This window comes from Brachycentrus maculatus, unplaced genomic scaffold (assembly GCF_059751285.1).
Source record: "Brachycentrus maculatus isolate JH-2025_06_01 unplaced genomic scaffold, ASM5975128v1 h1tg000086l, whole genome shotgun sequence".
NCBI lineage: Eukaryota > Metazoa > Arthropoda > Insecta > Trichoptera > Brachycentridae > Brachycentrus > Brachycentrus maculatus.
In genome coordinates this window covers 492,454-513,257 of record NW_028280840.1, presented here as the reverse complement: position 1 = coordinate 513,257, position 20,804 = coordinate 492,454, and the positions used below count along the sequence as shown (strand labels likewise).

The window sequence follows — 20,804 nt, the reverse complement described above, 5'->3', positions numbered from 1 at the left end:
GCTGTGTTGCAAGTAGCGCTGTCCTGTCGGGACCAAATGTCGTCGAGATCTCGGGCTTAAATTTCAAGAATTAAGTAGTCTGTTATCATGGTACGATAGCTGGCACAATTCACAGTAACGTTGTTGCCAGAAGAAAAATGGACCGATGATTTCACTGGCCCATAAACCACACCAAACTGTCGTTTTTGTGGATGAAATGGAAGATCTTGAGTCTCTTAGGGTTGCTAATTATCCCAAATGTGGCAATTTTTCTTATTAACAGTCATTGAGCCATAAATGAGCCTCATAGCCGAACAAAATTTTGGTAGAAAACAGCGGATCTCGAAATTGAATAATTTGTAAACGTTATTGTGGTAAACAATAATAATAATTTGTAAACATTATTTGTAATAATAGTAATAACTTGTAAATGTTATTTGTAAAGTCTTTCCATAAGGAAATGTAAAAAAATACAGGACCAAATTAACATGGCAGTTCAACATGACTCAAGGGATCTGTCAATGAAAGTCTATTGAGAAAAAGGTCATAATGAATCATTCTGTATAATTATTTATATCACATAACTTTAATAACGTATGAAGTTAAAAAGTAAAAACAAAGGTTTTTATTTTGACCTAATCGCGAGACAAACATGATTATAGTAGCATTAGGCAGAAAGGTTTTTTGAGTCAATAACATCAAAGGGCAATTAATTTTTAATAAAGTTTTTGATTCATTAAGCTAATGAGCCTTCAGGGCAATGCGAATAAAAATAAAAGACATTTTACAATTAACATTATTTGCTTTATTTAATTCTTATTGTAAATGTATACAGCTAGAAAATCACAGTTCAAATAAAAAAATACAAACATTAAAACACTAAATAAAAAATTATGGTGGAAATCTCAAACTAGAAGCACATGTTATTTCGGAAGCCAAAGTAACTTACGACCTGCGCTGCGTGATAATTACTGTCCAATATACATACATAAACTCAATTCATAAATAAAATATCAAATAACTAAATTTAAACATTCCATTTAACACGGTTATGTTGCTGAAACTTATTAAACAAAATAATATTTTTTTAAATACTTATGTTGTAAATTATCCTTGAATTAGACTCGTGAAATGAAAAATGGCTGTTAAAATATAAAAATGTTACATCAAATTGAAAAAGTATAAAAGTTGTAGGAAGTAATGTTTGGTAGTTATATAAGTAAATTACGTACTTGTGATTTTTCGTTTGATGAACTGGCAGTGTTGAAGGCCAAAAATATAATAAATAATTGTTAAATGTATTTCAACATTACGTCTATAGTAAAATATTGAGGTTTTTTTATTGACTATTTCAATCTCGAGTAAACATTACATAAATTACTATATAAATATAGTAATTAAGTTGACATTGTACAAAATCATCTCTTCGGGTGCAATAATTCACTTAATCTATTCTTGTGTTTTCTACTACATGTATGGATTCAAAACTTAAATTTATTATGTATTAAAATGTGTTGATAAAATCTCGCAAAAACAAGTTATATAAACATCCACTTGATTATGATCAGTCAAATTGTATTATCATTCTAATAAACCATTCACACTTAGGAAGGAAACCAGATCAAACGCAATGGTATAAATCTTCATTAATTACAACTTTACAATAATATTAGTCTTAACTTACAGAATATCAATACGCAGATCATTGTTTTAGAGTCTATAATAAATATTTCCGAGTGCCATCTATCAGTGTATTCGATTATTATGAATAAATAATTGAATAGGTGCAAACACTTACCTTCTACATTTTAACATTACAATATTTATCTAGAATAGTTGGCACTGGCTCTCGCAACACAAACATAATGATTATCAAATGACTGGCCCATCTCATTCATCACCTCGACACATACACACGAGAGAGCGAACCGTACTTGACCAGAATAATAAGGTCTTAGGAGTGCAATAATACTCACACGATATTAAACACCTATATACATAACTACACGTTTACCTACAATATTGTGTTCCTAAAAGTAAATGAGAATTATTGAAAGTCATTACTAAGTATTGTGTAGCCGACACGGTAAATTCTGGCACACGGGTGAGTACAGATATTCCCATACTTAACTGGCGAGAATTAATTTAACTACTACAATCGTTACATGAGATGCACCGGATGTTTTGCAGTCTTAAGTGCTAAGTTTTCATACTGGCCTATCATACAAGTACAAAGCAAATGATTTATATTCAGCTTCAAGTGAAAAAATTGTCTAACAAGATGACTTTTTTCTATTATTGAAAGATCTTGTTACATTGCCGATTTAGTCAACATACTTTGAAATGTATTTTATATATACAAATGGATTCATTACATTAATAAAATTAACTTAAACAGACGTTTTATTTGGTTGATGCGCAACTTGACGATAATAATTGTTCATTATCTACAGCTCTTCTTCAAGTTCTGTTTCTTGATGTGGGCCATACATATCGGCGAGCTTATCAAAACGTGGCCCCCATGCTCCCAGGTAATCATACTCATGCTGTTCATCGTCCGTTCCTGTAAAAATCATATTTTCATTATTATGTAAAAAAAAAAAATCCGGAACCATAAAAGGTAGTTTTATCTTACTTAATCAAGTCAATTTACTGTAAATGAACTTGTCTCTTTTTTTGTATCCAAAGTTCAATCTTATTAAATATTGTCACTAAGGAACTACATGACCAATCCCATTTTCAGCAAAACATGCAATTTGTGACGCCTCTTATGGAATTTTCTTTAAATTGTGTTGAGGTTGATGCACAAGATGAATCTTTTGAGATATTTATTTGTATTTGTTAGGCACTTTGAAGGACTAAAATGTATTTGTTGTTTTCAAAGTTTTAATGTTTAATTCAATCAGGCCAATAATTGGGGGAGGGGAGTCAACAACACTTTTTTCTTTTAGAAAAATGGAAAATATGATTACCGGATGCTAGAGAACTCAAAGAACCCGCAGTACTTCCACCTCCTTCATAAGCATAGTTGCGTAAGTCATCAAATGGAGGAGCGTTTGGATCGCTGTCCGCTCTTTTCTTGTGCTCTTCAATAAACATTCCAACATTTGGTTCCTGTCCAACTCCAAGTATAGGGACTGAAAAAAATATTCAATTTACATTAATGCGATGTTTATGCTACTGATTTACTTTTTTTAATTAATGTTTTCAGTAAAAGTTTTAAAGCAAACTGTCACCAGAATAAATGTTAATAGCGGTTAGGTTATATATATATGTATTGGTATCATTATCCAATGATTTCTGATTTAATTATATAAATTTATATTTACAACTGTTTTGGCAGTTAAATTATTTTTACTCTTCCTACTACTGTTATAGGAATAGTATTCATGTTTCACAATTTATCTTTGTCTATCATCTTATTTGCATCTAGCGATAGGACATTACAATAATTTTAAGTCTATGATCTAAAGGATATTGTTGTCTAAGAAATTCAGGGGATTTTTTTATCTTTCTTTCTGAAAAACATTATTATTTTTGTTGTTGTTGAGAGAATTGCCCATCGACCCTCCAAACATTCCCTAGGGGGTAGCATCACTTACTTTGGGTATCTCTGAATTAGATTGTTGTTAAAAAATATATGCACAGTTAAGAAATCTAGTTGAAAAAATCAATTACATGGTATCTTTGTGGGTGGATGATCTGGCAGCGGTCCTCCGATTGGTATTTGCAGCGGTGTTATGTCAAAGGCTGTCATATCATCCTCACCGCCTCCTTCATCATCGTAGTTGATGATATTCTCCCGAACATCATCATCTGGCCCTGGATACTTGATGTGCGCTTCACGTCTCCGGTTGTACACCACAAATACAAGTACTAGTACTGCGGATTAGAAAAATACAAGTATTAATTTATGAGCATTGTAATAATGTATTGCACGACAATAATATTTGTTGATAATTTACATTGAATCATTGTCACAAAATACAACCTCAAAGGCGAGTTATTCTCTGATCAAGTTATCATTGTATCAAGCGTTTTAGTGCTGGAATATGATTTTTTATGAAGCGTTAATAACAAATTATACAAATAGACACTGGCACAAGCCAGATATGACAATCTCTGTGTATGAATTGAGTCAAACTGAACATGTGATTGAAGAAATTGCGATTAAGATTTTTAAAAATCAATTCAATAAATGTCAAAAACTATCAGTTAACAAAAAAAATACATTGTAATTCCATATAAAATATAATTTTACAAATTTATGATGAGGTAAAAAATAATTTTTATAACACGAAATGGAATTAACATACTTTGTTAATATTTTCAAAGCACATTTTGATAAAAAAATAAAGCTGCTCATGCAAAAAAAAAAAAACAATAAATGATTTCTTTACAGATGATAATGAAAATGAATGGTATTAAAAAATTATAACATTGAATCATATTTATTTTCATGCAATCTAATTTTATTGTTGTGTTCCAAAAATAAGAGAAGTGTCAGTTTTAGTACATTCATATGTTAGTTAAATTTATTTGGATTTTATTTTTACTTAATTCCGTAAATTCTTAAGATATCATTATTAACCAATTAAGAGTTGAATTTCGGCGAGAGAAATCGTCGCTGCAGGAAATCACTTTTTAATATATGGAAATAAAAACTATGCATGTATTTAAAACTGTAGGTACATGTAATTCATATACAACTTCTTCAAGAATTGCACATGAGTTTAAGAATATTTAATGCACATAATTATTATAAATGATCTGAACAATTCACTATATAATATTGAATCTCTAATTCTATGCTCATCCAGGCAAATTTGGTAAAAGGGTTGCTAATATGCATTAAAATATTTGTTGCAGCAAAAGACATTTTAAAATTCGGGGAATTTAATCAAATTTTCATTATTTAAAAAAAAAATTATTTTTAAATATCCACACACACACACATATATATATATATATATATATATATATATATATATATATATATATATATATATATATATATATATATATATATATATATATATATATATATATATATATATATATATATATATATATATATATATATATATATATATATATATATATATATATATATACACTAACATATATATAAACATATAGCATACATATAAAAATAAATATTAAATACATATAAATATATTAAAATAGAAAATAAATATATACATACATTTATATTTACATATATATAAACAAAAATAAAAAAGAAAGAATTTTGCAATTATATATTTCAGAGAAAATTCCAGAAAATACAATATTTGAAAAGGGCAGGAGTGCCTACCACTTCCCAATGCAAGTATACGAGCTGAATACTCCAAAAAGGAGTATTAAAAATCGATAAAAGCAAATGCAGACTCGGATCAAAAATTTTATATTAAAGAATATCATAATGAATTCCAACAGGCCAAAATAGATTATCCAAGATGTTTATGGCACTGAAAATAAAAATTTAATATATATAAAAATAAATATAAAATACATATAAACATATAAAAATACATAAACAATACATTTATGGTCGATTTTTAAGAATCTGACGTTTACTAGTCGAACCCCCGCTGTCCGGTATTTTGATCACAGTTATAACATATACAGATTATATAACATATACAGAATATAACATATACAGAACAAGTTAATTGAAACAAAACTTTTTTTTCGTATTTTCAACTATGGAAATAATTTTTTCCATTTTTTTGGCAACTAAGTCGTTATTTGACAATTATTTTATATTTGCATGTATTGCAGGTTGTCAACACGTTTTTGAGATTGTTTAAGATATTCAAATTCTTTTTTCCTTATTATAATCAAAGTTGTTCAATTCTGATATTTCGACGGTGCCTTCAAAGATGAATGTATCAATAATAGATGAGCAAACAATCAATGTCTAAGTATACCACGAAAACTCAAAGAGATATTGCAGCCGAGGTTGGAGTAAGTAAAGCGACAGTCAGTAAAATCATAAAACGCTTTGAGGAGTCAGGAGATATCTCAGTGAAGAGAAAGGGAAAATGCGGTGCAAAAATGAAGACAACTAAACTAGATGACCAGTGATTACTGAACTCTAGTTGAAATGACTGCCATAAAACCGCAGTGGATCTCGCACAAGAATATGCTGCACTGGAGTTAACGTAACTCCAACGACTGTTCGTCAAAGACTCTTGGAGGCGGAAAGACCAGCTAGGAGGCCTGTCAAGAAGCAACTTCTTACTATGGCAATGAGGGCGAAGAGATTGACTTGGGTAAAAAATATGTGTGGATTGGATGATAGAAGATTGGAAGAGAGCTCTGTTCTACTATGAGAGCCATATTATCATATGAATCCAGTAATTCCGCTTTATTCGTAGAGGAAACGAAAAGCTTAACTTTTCACACATTATTCAAAACACCAAACACCCTATAATTTTCTTTGGAGGTGTTCCCCGTATTATGGACCAGGGCCGCTTGTTTCAGTGACTGAGATGATAAATACCGGGAAATATCAGCCAATTCTACTGGAAAAGATCCTACCAGAGATACATAAACGAAGGTCAAATAATGATAGAATATTTCAACAGGATTTAGCTCCCTGCCACAAATCCATAAAAATAATGAAATTCTTCACAAAAAACCACTTAACTGTGTTGTACTGACCAGGAAATTTGCCAGATATAAACCCAATTGAAAATCAATGGGCAATCTGTCAGAATCGGCTCTCCAAAATTCATTGCACAACGGTGGAAAAGTTCATTTTGTCCATAATTCAGGTATGGTTTTGAGACAAAAAATGGCATCAACGTGCCAAAACCTTACAGAATCTATGCCAATAATAGTAAAATCTTTGAGTGAGGCCAAATGAGATCATATTTAATATTAGTTTGTGAAATAACTAACAAACAAAATATTTTACAAAAGTTTTTACAAAAGTACAAAAAAAAGTTTTGTTTCAATTCGATATTGTACCATATACATGTAAGACAGATTTTATGAGTAAGGTGATAGCTAAAACATACTAACCTAATAGAAGGAACAAGCAAACAATAATAGCAATGATGAAATCTCTAGATGGTGTAATAACTCCAGATGCTAGCAATTCAAGTTCACAATTATGACCAGTGAATCCGACTGGACAGATGCATTCGTAGCGCATGGGGATATTCAAGTCTACACACTTTCCTCCATTTTGACAAGGCCGCCATTCACATTCATCTTCATTGACACATGTAGATCCCAGGCTTTTCAGTCCGGTTGGACATCTGTTTTGGTGAATTCACAAAGCAACAGTTATTTTATGTGCAAAGGCGTGAAAGTACTTACCAATACACCCGCACTGAGTCTTATTAGAAGAGTTCCTTGTCTCGCTGATAGAATATTCTTATTTTTATAAGTTATATACAATACATGAGTAAATATATACTGTGACAAAAACTACATACAGTAAAATACAAATGGTGAGAGGTGAATGAATAAAGAAAATATGATATTGCAAATATTAATAATGTAAAAGTATAAATAAATAGGTACATAAAAAATACTCATGCAAATATGGTTATAAGAATAATACTAAACTATTATCTGCACCCAATAGGTACTGCCTCCTATAGATGCAGCATTTCGTTGATCCTTAATTACATGAAGGTAAGTTCAGCACTTTAGGTTCCAGTCCAGGGTGATAATAATAAATATTGAAAAATTACTGATATTTCTTTTGACTTGTCAAGAATCGGATCCCAGACCTACAGCTATACATTAAACTAGGTGGACAACGCTTATAATACCAGAAATTGGTTTCCTATGTTGAAAAATATTAAGCATTTATTTTAAAACCTCACATAAATATGCAAGATTCGGGATTTTGATATGATATAAGTGTGGTGCAGTTAATAGGTGAAGTAACACTGTTTCACCTTCTCGTACCGAACTAAAATGGCTTCATTTCAACCAGCGCATAAATCTCTAATCTCTCACGCTACTTTGTACATAATACTCTTCACAGCCCCAATGCACCTAAATCACCACATCTGGCTGAAAAATTTATATATCTCTCAGATCATGGTCTATCACTTCGTTCTTTCCAAGAAAGAACACTTTCCATTCCTCGCTATAACATATCATTCTAGTAATTCCTTCTCCTTCCAAGCGGCCAGACTATGGAATGAATTACTTCTTCTTGTAAAAAATGCACCTTCTCTAATAACTTTTAAAAAATGTCTGAGACATTACTATCTATCATAAGAATCCTAACTGTCCATCAAACCTTCTCCCAAGATTTTCCCTCTACCTCCTTCCCTAAACCTTCCTTTTTCCTTTGCCCTCCTTATTATCATCTTTTGTAATTTATGTTTTTTTTAAATGTTCAAGTACTATCTACCCTCTAATTGCAAACAGCTATATATGGTATCAAACGTTTTGATCAATATCACAAGTCTGTTTTTGGTTGGTTAGAAGATATTGCTTTTTAGCAATAAGCCCGCCAATGTACTTATTTCTTTTCTGTACATAAAGTTTAAATAAAATAAAATAAAATAAACATTTCTGGAAAATGATCTAGCACAACACATGGAACTAGGGTGACGATAGAGCATCTATCAGCTAGCAATTAGTGCAAGTAGGCCCTAAGGGTTGGAGCTCACTAAGTATGATGAGTAGGCAGACAAGTATGGCAGCGAGGGCGCCCATGCTGAGCTTCAGGGTCTGCCCTTCTTGCACCAGCTCGCAGTTCTCCCCCCAGAATCCGTCGGGACAAATACACCGATAACGCAAGCGTGGATCTTGGTTTATACATGTCCCTCCATTGAGACATGGCAGCTCCAAACATTCATTCTTATCGGTGCAACCCTTTCCATCCGGTGCCATTATTCGACCCTCTCCGCAACTACATAAATATATGCAGATACATAGATTTCATCATTAAGCAGTAAAAATATTACATAGTGGTTAGTATTAATAAATAAATAAAAAATACTTAAATATGTGTGTCATAATAAAATAAATAAAAAGACAAGTTAAAACTCAGTGCGGTTGAAATAATAAGTAATCAACATAAATCAAATAAAAAAGTAAAGGTGCCAAATCATGATGTTACATTTTGAGAAATCTGTTATAATAGGTAACAATATTTCAGATAAACTTTATATGATATCTATAAAATGAATCTATTTCATACATTAACTATAAATGTTTTGGCACCCTTATCTTCAATATCAAATGGGAGTAAATTTACTAAACGGTTTTAAAAATAAATTTAAAATAAAGAGCTAACAGTATTTAAAACAAATATGATAATTCAAGGGAATTGTATTTTTAATCCATGAAATGTGGGTGAGCGTATTATTTTCCAATTAATTTTTTTTTTTGGAGATTGAAAATTCCATAAATTTTTTGTAGCTAGGAGATTTTAAATCAACATTTATTAAAAAGATTATTGTAAAGTTATAGTTTAAAATAAAAGAGAGAAGAGTTCAAGATTTTTAAATAATGTAAATTATTACTTACGTGCATTCGTATTCGTTCCACAGATCAATACATTCAAATGGATCTGGACAGATAACATTAATACATGGGTTGTTTGAAGCACAGCCTCGTTCTAGATTCCTGGCCATTGTGGCTTGGCCCCATTGGGTACCATTCATAGCAGGTGGTAAAGGCAAATGCTTTCCTTCCAAACGAATATCATCCAAGCAGCCCTTTTGGAAATCTGCGTATACTTCAAATGTTCGAACACCAGTATATTCCGCCTTTCCTCCAGCGTAAACGCCTTCTTGTTTATCCACTAATAACCATTGATGTCCTTCAAAGCTGAATGTTTCATTAAATCGTCTTCCTTCTCCTCCGTCGAGTTCCAATGTGGCGGCACTTCCGTGACGACTGACTTTAGCCACATGCCACTGCCCATCATCAACTCCGACTGCGCTAAGCCAAACATCACGCTCTTCAGTTCTTAAGGAATTGAGATTGTATCGGAAATGCAGACGAGCATCTTTGACTTCCAATATTCCATACTCCCTATTATGTTGGTCACTGACACGGAACAGTTCTCCATGTGGCTCACGGGTACGGAATCTCAGCTGTATTTGGGTGCTGAACCTATCAGGTTCAAAACTGAGGGCGAACTTTACATAACTCTGTGGGCGGAATGTGGTGGGTATAGTAGGAGTTGCACAAGCGGGGCCAGTCCATCCCGGTCTGCATTGACATCTAGCTTCTGAGAAGCTTCCCACACATGTGCCATGTTCCCAACACCTAGCAGTATTTTCACCTTGATTACAAACTTCTTCGGTCTGAGGACAGCCAGCAACAGAATTTCTTGACAAACCCGGATGAGCCAAGTCATACAGTTTACTATTATGAACTAAATTCTTAAGACAACCATCAAAACCTTTGCCAACTGGCATATATTGCCAATGATAATGTGTAGGATCGAACTGTTCAACATACAGACCTCCTAGTTGGAGTGGGGCATTGACATTTAAATACTCATTGAATGGAGGGATGGTACCACGTGCTTGGCAACTTGAATCATCAAACTCGGGTGGTGTTCCATCTTCCAATTCCTGAATGTCAGCTGATTTACAGTAGTCGACAATCATGCGAACATTTTCTGTATCCCAAAAGATATCCAGTCGATGCCATTCTCCATCATCTAAACTCTTCTTAGTTTTCACTCTGAGTTCTAATGTTCCAGAACCAAAATCAATAAGTAGCCTCGGATAACCCCGCTCTAATTCAACCGATATGAAATCAGAAACCATTGTTTCATCAGCTTCTGGAGGTACAATAGGTCCATTGTAAAGAAGAATTCCATCTGATTTTCTTGTGATGAATTCAAAACTGAGATGAGAATTATCACACATCTCCAAAGCAGGATACCAGGCCCACCCGTTTCCACGGAAGCTACGAGATGTTTGTTGGCATCTTGGACCGCTGTACCCAGCGGGACAAGAACATGAAAGACCATATTTGCCTTCAATACAGCGACCGCCATTATAGCACTGATTAGTTCGGCAGGATTCGAGTTTAGTAAAGTTTCTTGCGCCACAAGTACATTCGGCTAAAACATCTACTCGCACTCCAACCAAAGCTGTTTTATTAGCATTCACCATATATGGAAGATTACTTATGTCCAGAATGTTTGTACATGATCCCTCGCACATTTGGTTTTCATAAAGGCATTCATCAATACCAACCATAGTAATGTTGATTCCAACATCTCTTTCAATTTCTTCTCTATGCATGAGGACAATGCCATTGAGTCTTACTGGCTTGTAATAAGGAGATCCATGTGCAGCGAATCTTATATCAGTAATTGGAGGACGTTTCCTTCTTAATTGAACACTAAACACATCCACATTGTCTTTATCTGTGTTTAACAAGTCGGCTAACTTATCTCTGAAACGATCAGCTTTACTGCGTGTTAAACTTTGTGTTCTGTAGTTCCAAACTCTGATAAAGTCTTCATCAGTAATGCCAGCAATTCGGATAGATCCAGAGTTGAGCACAGCATCATGAGGTATTTCACGAACCGTAACAGTAACGTTTGCTGGGACATCAGTTTGAGTATGTTTTCGGTCATAAACTTTGAACCGTAAGTGGTATTTACCATCTTTAGTGCCTTGTTTCATTTGTATCATGCCTGTTTCTTCATTTAGTTTAAATCTAGGATGTTCAGTACCTTCCCAATAGAATTTCTTATCAGGGAGATCCCAATCATCCAAGTCATACACGTAGACTCTTCCTATTTCAGTATCAGGAGCTTGACCTTGATAATTATAGACAAATATTTCTTTGGATCCCGGTTGCATTTTATTATCATTCACGTCTCCTATGACTACTGTTAGAGTACTGGTACCGGTCATAGCTGGATTCCCGTGATCCTTGATTATAATTGGAATTAAGTACTCCTTTTGTTGTTCTCTATCGAAGGAACGAAGAGAGGCTACGATTGCCATACCATCACCGTTAGCACCTTTTTGGTCCTGTTCTACCTTGAATGAAGCTCGAATGATATCATCAGCACCAGGATCCAAACGGAACTGGAACGGAGGGCCATTACTTTTTGATCGGTCGTCATCGTCAGTTGCTAAAATTTCAACAACCTTTCTAGGAGGAACATGTTCAGGGAGAACAGGTCTGTAATCTTTCAAGAATGTGGGAGCATTGTCGTTAATATCCTGCACTATTACAGTCAGCGTCGCAGTAGCGGTTTTAGGTGGCATACCATCATCAATGGCCAATATTTTAACCTGATGCCTTGGTGTTTCTTCTCTGTCTAAAGTCCTCTGAATACTCACAGTTCCTTCTTGATTAATGGAGAATTGTCGTTTTCTATCTGATGACCTGTCAATAGCGTACGAAACTTTACTCTTTCCACCTTGGTCAGGATCGGTAGCTTTAAATGTTTCTAAGCTCTTGCCAACCTCTGAATTTTCATAAACAGAAACCTCAATATTAGGTCTCTCGAATTGAGGTTTGTTATCGTTAATATCGCGAAGTTTAACGACCACCCAAGAGTAGGCAACATGATATTTATCATTATCATTGTCTTCGCCTTTATCATTTACTTGTATTCTAAATCTGAAACCATTGCTTTGTAGTTGATCTTCGTAATCTAGTGGTTGAACGATTTTCAGTGATCCAGTTCCATCATTATTTCGGACCATTGTAAATTTATCGGCACCGTAACCGCTGTTTTCGATGACTTTGTATTGGAATTTATTCGTTTCATCTTCATCATGGACAGTTACAGTTAGAATGGGCATTTCGGGTAAATTAGTTCCGTCAGTCTCATCGACTTCAGTAAACCATTCATCTTTGGTGAATTGAGGAGGCATGTCGTTTATGTCTTTGACCCTTATAGACGCCGTACCTGTACCTTTCAAACCCCCTCCATCCATTGCAACCACTTGTATAGAATAATCCGGGGTTCTCTCTCGGTCCAAACAACAAACGGCTGTTTTGATAACACCTGTATCGGATTCGATTTCGAATATCGGAGAACCAGTTTCTTCTTCGATTACATTTTTCTCTATCGAGTAAACTAATCGGGCATTTGTTCCTTCCGATGGGTCATCATAGTCGACTGCTGTCATTGTCATAACCACCATACCGGCTGTCCCATTTTCCGTGACGTTTCCGAAGTATACTCCTTGAGGGAATATTGGTGCATTGTCGTTGATATCTTTAAGGTTAACCTGAACATCGGCATAGCCCACGAGACCTTCTCCACCTTCATCTTGAGCAAATACTGTGAACCTCCACTGAGGGCGTCCGTTAGGTTGATCCCGATCAAGAGGCTGGAAAAATAATAATAAAAGTTTAAAAATCAGCGACATTCTAAAAGATGGGATCCATCTGACTGATATCTAAAAATAATTTAACAAAAAATACACACCTTTAGTACAAATATTTCTCCTGTGGTACGGTTTATATCAAATTTGCTGTTAGCTGGATTATCAGGATCGATTCCTTGCCCAGTGAGAAAATAGACGATGTTTTGTGGTCTATCTTTATCTCCATCTGTAGCTGTGACCTATTTTTATTAATACAAAATATTAGTTTCGGGAATTATTAAAAATATTATTGTCTTTATGAGACCAAAATCAGATATTTAGCTCACCAAAATTAGAGCTATTATTTTGAATATGCAAAAAAAAACACACTTCCATTTTCTTTAAAGGTTGTGTGGAACGATGTAAAATAAGCGCAGATGCATAAATACATTTCTTAATTTGATTTTAATATTTAACAATTTATATCATAAACTTAATGAATCATAAATGATTGAGTAAGTTCGGCTGTTACAGAATTTATCATCAGAATGTTGGCAACTATCATGTATCATACATTTCATAATCATGTTTTAGACAAAAGGAAGATAGTATGAAAAAAAAATTGGAAAGTCAGAAGTAAATTGGAATTATCGGATAAATCTTGTTTCTTATTATTAAGATAATGGAAAATGCATCGAAAGTACTTAAATATAAAAACAAAAAATGTGTATGAATAGGTACTTAGCGATATAAGTAAATAAAATATAATAGTTTACCAAAAAAAGAAAAAAAAACATGCACTAAGATATTGTTAATAGCTACGTTTACATAACAAGCAATGATGGCATTTTTTAACGGAATATTACGGTGAAAAAAAAATTTTACCCACCATTATTTTACTATGCATAATATTTTTGCATACATACCTGCATTCCTACGTATGTAAATACATAGGTGTAAATAGGTAAACGAAAAAGTAAACGGTTGTTTAAAAAGACTATGTACACATACCTTTCTAGAAATATTAAAACGGAATTAGTTAAAAGTTTTTTTTTTCTAAAAAATGTAACTAGGTAATTTAATATGGATTCCAAGAAAAAAAGAGAATCCATTAGGGGCTCGCTATGGTTGACAGTTAAAAATTATAATCAATGGATTATATTAAAATCATTTAATGGAAATAAATGGGACTCTAACCATGAACAAACCGTGGCGAAGTCTATTTAATTATATGCCTCGTTTGCCGCCTATTTTGTAGATATTCCAAAAAACAGATATTTATATAGAGGTAAAAATATGGAAAACAGGTAGTAAATTTTTGACTGTAAATCGGTAATCTTTCAGTAAAATGGGATAATTATTATGATATATGTTTAAAACTAGTTAAAATATTTCCACCACCCTGTTATTAATCTTGTACCTTTTATGAATTATTATTTAACGACCAATTTACTCAAAGTACGTTTCACGACATCCAACAGTAAAAATATTTCTATCGGTTGAATAAAGTTGGCCGAACTTGGAATAACTGGGTCAAAGTGTCCGGCGGAAAAGGCAGGAGTTAGTGTGAAGGGATTTTAAATAAAATAAAACAAAAGGCAGGACCTGCATGAGGCTATAAGGGTGCGGTCCCGGCAGTTCCTCCTGCACTAAGGTGGTGTAAGTTTTTCTCTCAAACACGGGCGGAAGGTCATTCACGTCGTTGATGTGTATAATAACCTTCGTGGAGTTCTCGTTCAGGCTGTCTGACGCGACAAGGGTCAACTCGTACTGCCGTAATACAACACACAATACTTAGCGAGGGAAAACGAAAGCGGAGGAAAACAAAATCGGGGCTCATTTTGCAAAACGGAAAAACAAAAAATAATAATAAAAACGAAAAATATAATATATGCAAACAAAAATTGGTGTGCACAAAACTTATAACTATCGAGCAGTTCAGAATATAATTACATTGATAAAATAAAGCTATTTTTCAACTGTAATCATTGGAAGAGGTCATACAGTAATCTAAATAAAGATTTTAGGGACCCACGACTTAGTCGAGTTAGCCACTATCTTGATTAGTGTATATTTTCAACAGAAGGCTGGGAATTTCAATTATCTATGACTGATTTTGATGTCCTCCAACGTCACAAAAGAAAAAAATGCCGTTTTTAATTAATTATATAACGACTAGACTAGAGCAAAATATCACAAGACCAATTTTGAATCTGCTGTCTGAAATAAAGCTAAAACAAGAAAAAATGAATATGTAAAAAGTGAGGATACTATAAATCAAGAGAGCATGTTCTCGTACGTTAACAAGTTAACCTTCCCTTAATGGTGCGAATGTATTCCTAACGAATGTACTCCTATGAGCAATTTGGATGAATAAAGTGAAGCATTCTTGTTTGGCAAGTACACGTGTTTCTCTATTAAAACGCCGATAAATCACTATTATGTAAGCGATTAGTCTCGCGAAATACTGTAATAGCTTGTAATAAGATAGGCGCCCACAGGCGCCGTAAATTTAAGACTGTAATTCATTAGCCAAACAGGGCGGCCCATTTCAATTCATCTAAGGGAAAATGTTTGATTTATAGAAAAGAACTACCATTTATCACATCACGGAGTGTGTGCGAGTACGACCAGGGTCGGGATGAGAACATGCACTCTCGCGGACACATGCTTCCAGCGGTCTGGCGGGTTGGATTATGTGGATACATTTACAAATAATATATCTACAATACAAAAACATGTACGAAAATATATTTGCAAATGGAAATATCACATGTCTCCATAAAAAATGTGGTAAAATAAAATACATATACAATTAATGTAAAAATCAATCTCAAACTACATAAAAATATGTAAACCTAAGCGTAAATAGATCAACTTGAACGTTACAGAAAATCAAAAACAACCACGCGGCTACAAAACGAAGAAAACTTCAAGCAACTGAAAAAGTTCGGGGGTCGTGAAGCGCTTGACCTGGAGGACTCTCTTGGGCAGGTTTCTGTCGTCCTCCTCGGTAATCTGTGTTCTGTACGTAGGTCGCTCGAACACCGGAGGGTTGTCGTTCACATCCTTCACATGGATCACCACTGTGGTGTAATTCTCTTTCAAGTTGTCAGAAGCCGCCAGCCGCAACTCGTACTGTGAAATGGCCGCGAATCGGAGTTGGGTATTTCGTAAAAGATAACATTTTTTACAGAAAATCATTTATAACAATTAAAATTAATCCAGTGTTCTTCAATCGCCTATTTCCTTCGATAGTTTTTTACATGAATTATTTCATCGTGTGGAAAAACTCTCAATTAAACTGTTCATTAAACATATGCGTAAGGGTTACTGCTGAAAAAAAAACTGAGCTCCTGATTGAGCGTAAATAATATAGATAGTAATAAATGCGATCCTTTTCCGACAAATCCGTTAACGTCAGTATTGTAAGGATTATTTCATATGTAATATTTAGGAAATCTGATTGTACTAAATATAACGTATCTGAAAAAAAATATATACTTTAGAGAGATTCAAGTACCCTCCAAGAATTGCTGCAAAGTGGAGGATGTTTTCACAAGTCAGGCGATAAACGAAAATTAAATGATATTTACGCAACTGGCGTTAACCATGATTTTCAGGGAAAGGTTCGATATTATTCACAAATTTTCACGCGCTCTGTGAAGTGATTTCTGTATGCAAGTGATTAAGTTTTCTAATAATTTTTGCAATAAGTTCATATTTTTTTGCAAGAGAGGTCTGCCAGGAAGCGTAAATGCTTCTTTATCAGATCCGGGAATGCGATTGGAAGCTTTCAATGTATACAAGAAATGACAATTATTAATAACCTCAATGTTTCAATACATTTATTAGGAATTTGAATACTTATTGACAAAAAAATATCGATACAATTATTGCACAAAAATCATTTGATTAATATCGTAGGCGGTAAAAATTACACAAATGTTCGCGAATGAAGCACTTGATGTATGCAATATTTGCGTTTTCACCTGAATAATTATGAACAATATGTGCTTTATAATGATTTGAAACGTAAACCGTTAATGAATTATATGAAAGCTCTAGGTTGAATATTCGAAATACCTACAAATATAATAATACAGGGTTGCATACCCATATTTGTACTAGCTTGTGTATTTTGACATTGATAATATATACAATTTCCTCGAGGAAATAACAGTAAATATAAATCAATTACGCAATAACCAAGCAATTATATTTAATGTTTGGTATCAATTTTCAAAACGTATCTCAGTGCTGTTTGACTTATATTGGTTGGCAAATCTACGAGCAAGAGAAACTCATATAAAGTTGATAAATACACAACGCGAACTAACTCTGCTCTGCATGCAAATATTAGCATGCAGTTTATGTTTGAGCGTGGATGGAAGGAAAGAAAAGAGATGGATGAAGGATGCCATGAGTGAGAACTGCATATTAGTATTTTATGATAAGTACTCGCACGTTCTTTGAAACTAATATAAAATAATGATGAAAATCTCTCCGTACGTGCCTGCCTACAGTGTGTTCAGTAGAATCATTCCTAATATTTTTGTTCCACAAAACCCCTGTGGTTTCCGAAAGGTATCCACCTGGTAAAGTGTTAAGGCGTTTTCATGATTTCTGTACTTTTGATTTTATTTTTAAACTGCGCGTTATTTTTTTTCTAATTAAAAAAAAAACATGCTCTACGGTCGAATGTTTTATCGATCAATTTTTCGGAATGGAATGGAGACTAGTATATGAAATTCAGCGATAGCCAACTATGTAGAACTTTATTTAAGAATTTGGTCCGATACATTTATTTTGAATACACGTATTTGGATTAAACTAATATTTAGTTTATACTTCGGATTATTCACGGAAGTTGTAATTGCAAAATAATTGTAATTGCATAATTCAGCAAAACTATGTTTCAGTATGAAAGTATTTCATTCGTTGCCTAAAGTAAAATGCAGTTGTATACGCTGTACGCAGAAGGAATGATTTTCCTTTTGATAAATTCCGCAGACCAAAACAGGAACGAAAAGGATAATCAAGCGCACTTGCATATTCTTTTGTGGTTATTTGCATTTCAAACATTTCCAGAATATTATATACAGTAAATGCAAATGAAAACACCGCTGTAGCTAATGACCGGGTACTTCATCGGCGAAGACGGACAAAATGAAGCGATACTCCGGCGGGGGAGGAATGGGGAAGGAAAGGGGCGCGGGGAAAACTGTCCCGAGTTAACCAAGAAACATGTGCCGTTATAAAGTTACGATCCCTACGAAATGTACACTAAGTATAAAGTTTTTAAATTGAATTAAAATTTAATATTGAGTTATCTGAATTTCTAGATAAAGCCACGAACTGGGTCCGAGTGGTGCTAAACTCGATGTACGAGTACTATATCCAATAGTTTGGAAGCGAAACGAATTTCCAGACGCCTTTATGTTCAATCTACGGGTAGAGGGTAAAATTTTAACGACGAATTGAAAAATACAATTTAGTAATGAAGTAAATGTAAACTCATAATCGTTACATCGAACCAAATGACTTTTCGGTTTTAACCAATACTCGTGAATCGTGAAATAAGTATAATTGGTTATCCCCTATCGAAAGATTATCGTTTGCACGTAAAATTAGCCTCCTTTATGGAGATTGAAGGGTGATGTATTCCGGTATTAGTGTATTTGGGCAAGCTATCTAGCTTATAACGGGTTTTAAGGATTAAATACCTAAAAGCATTAATGTTTAACGATCACAGGGTACGCGCGACGCGCTGTTTCATTCGACGGATTTGTAGTTTTTCCAAATCATTGAAATTAATACAAAATCTATTGAGAGTAAAAATGATAAAATGCGATTTTAAAGTTGAATTTATTGAGGTAACTCCATAAATTTATTTAAACCAATTTACCAAACGTAACCTATAATACTAAGGCATTTAGCGTGGTATGTTTTTATACAAAACATACATCTGGGAATCAGACAGCAATTATAATAATACAAAAAATGAGCCTACACAAAAGAGAATCTTACAAGTCAAAAACATGATTTTTCTAAAAAACTATATGTTGTAAGAAAAGCATACAATGAAAATTGTTAAAAGAATAAATATTCAAACGAAAAAGAATTTTTAGAGAAAAATAAACAATTTTGATATAATTCTCGAACATAAAATACGATTTTATATTTTAAAAAGAAATGGATGTAAAAAAATTGGTAAAACTCGTTATACAGGTTATGTGTAGTAAAAAGGTCTACAGGCTTTTTAAACGCGTTCCCACATTATAAATAATCCCTACACTAAATTAAGTTCCCGTAACGACCAGAAAGCTCTTCTGTAGGTTGTATGGATGACTAAATAATGTTATCGTATTTAGGTTAACGGTATATAAGTAAATGGAAAAATAAAACATTCTAAACGACTTGATATTTATCGCTTTAAACATACGCGCTGCCATATACTTATTTATTGTAGAAAAATATTTTTAACTTCAGAGTTTTTAATGCTGAAATGCACTCGGCCATCCAATAAAACTCTTCTGCTATGTATTTTGTGGAAAGTAAAAGTAATAACCGAATTGAGAAACCACAATACCAACAGTATTACATATAATTTGATTTTATATTACATTGATTGAAATTAATACATAAAGAATAAAAATAGTTACAACCTCTACTTGGCAACTAATCAAATTTACAAAAAAATAAGATCGCCGAGATTTGTATTCGAGTAAATTGGAAAACGGATTAGTGAGTTTCCGATTGCGTAATGAAGTTTTCGGATACCAGGAAGAGAGGAACTATCGAGAACAATTTTGTCTAGTTACTCTAGATACATGACTTTGTGTTGTTTTGTTTTCGAAAATTACATCACAATTTCATTAGACGTAGACTATTCTGAAAATACAAATATAACTACCCAACTCGTTATCATTACCGTGAACTGGAAAGGGCAAATGATATCGTCTGCTATTTGATCACGTGACCTTTTTTCCGACTAATTTAGACAACGCCGGACCGACGCAAAGTAATTATTTTTTGTTATGTTTTTCTAACGCGTCGGATTATTTCCGTGTGCTGCCTGTGAGTATACGCCTTACATTACAAAAATTTTCAATAAAAAATAAACCACGCCAAGAATGAGCTTAACCGTATTTTACGCAGAGAAAATTAAGTTTTCCATGTTGGGGATGACTTTGTGAGAAATGAAATATTTTAAGCATTCTACGCCGGAGGGAACGAAATGTTTTCCTTAAAATACATGTAGTTTCAGAAAAATTAAAAAATAGCTACATTTTGATGTACCTAAGAGTATATGTAAAGAAACTAAAAATAAATGTGTAATATATTATTTTTATACCTCAGCCAATTACTCCGCTTTACAATAAAAAGTAATTTGTGTACGAAATTAATATTTTGAAAAAAGATACAAACGTTATTTACGAACAACATTATAATATTACTTAACAGGTTGTGTTTCGTATGAAAAACGATTTTCGTACTCAAAATCTGAATATTTGCGTCATACAATTTCAAAGCTCGAGG

General features: G+C 33.4%; 1 protein-coding gene across 6 annotated transcripts in view; it reads right to left on the bottom strand.

Moving 5' to 3' along the window:
- Positions 1 to 761: 761 nt before the first annotated feature.
- CadN (neural cadherin) overlaps positions 762 to 20,804 on the bottom strand; it is a 385,766-nt gene continuing 365,723 nt past the window's right edge. For 2 of the 6 annotated variants that reach the window (XM_088257634.1, XM_088257635.1), the window contains exons 15-21: positions 16,236 to 16,400; positions 13,385 to 13,522; positions 9,490 to 13,286; positions 8,628 to 8,869; positions 3,658 to 3,861; positions 2,952 to 3,116; positions 762 to 2,542 (exon numbers count right to left, since the gene is read on the bottom strand). In XM_088257634.1, the coding sequence (XP_088113760.1) occupies positions 2,427 to 2,542; positions 2,952 to 3,116; positions 3,658 to 3,861; positions 8,628 to 8,869; positions 9,490 to 13,286; positions 13,385 to 13,522; positions 16,236 to 16,400 (4,827 nt within the window). In that variant the 3' untranslated portion in view covers positions 762 to 2,426. Of the gene's footprint in view, positions 2,543 to 2,951; positions 3,117 to 3,657; positions 3,862 to 7,011; positions 7,251 to 8,627; positions 8,870 to 9,489; positions 13,287 to 13,384; positions 13,523 to 14,867; positions 15,033 to 16,235; positions 16,401 to 20,804 lie in introns of all 6 variants that reach the window. The other 4 variants (XM_088257638.1, XM_088257639.1, XM_088257636.1 and 1 more) reach the window with 2 other exon arrangements.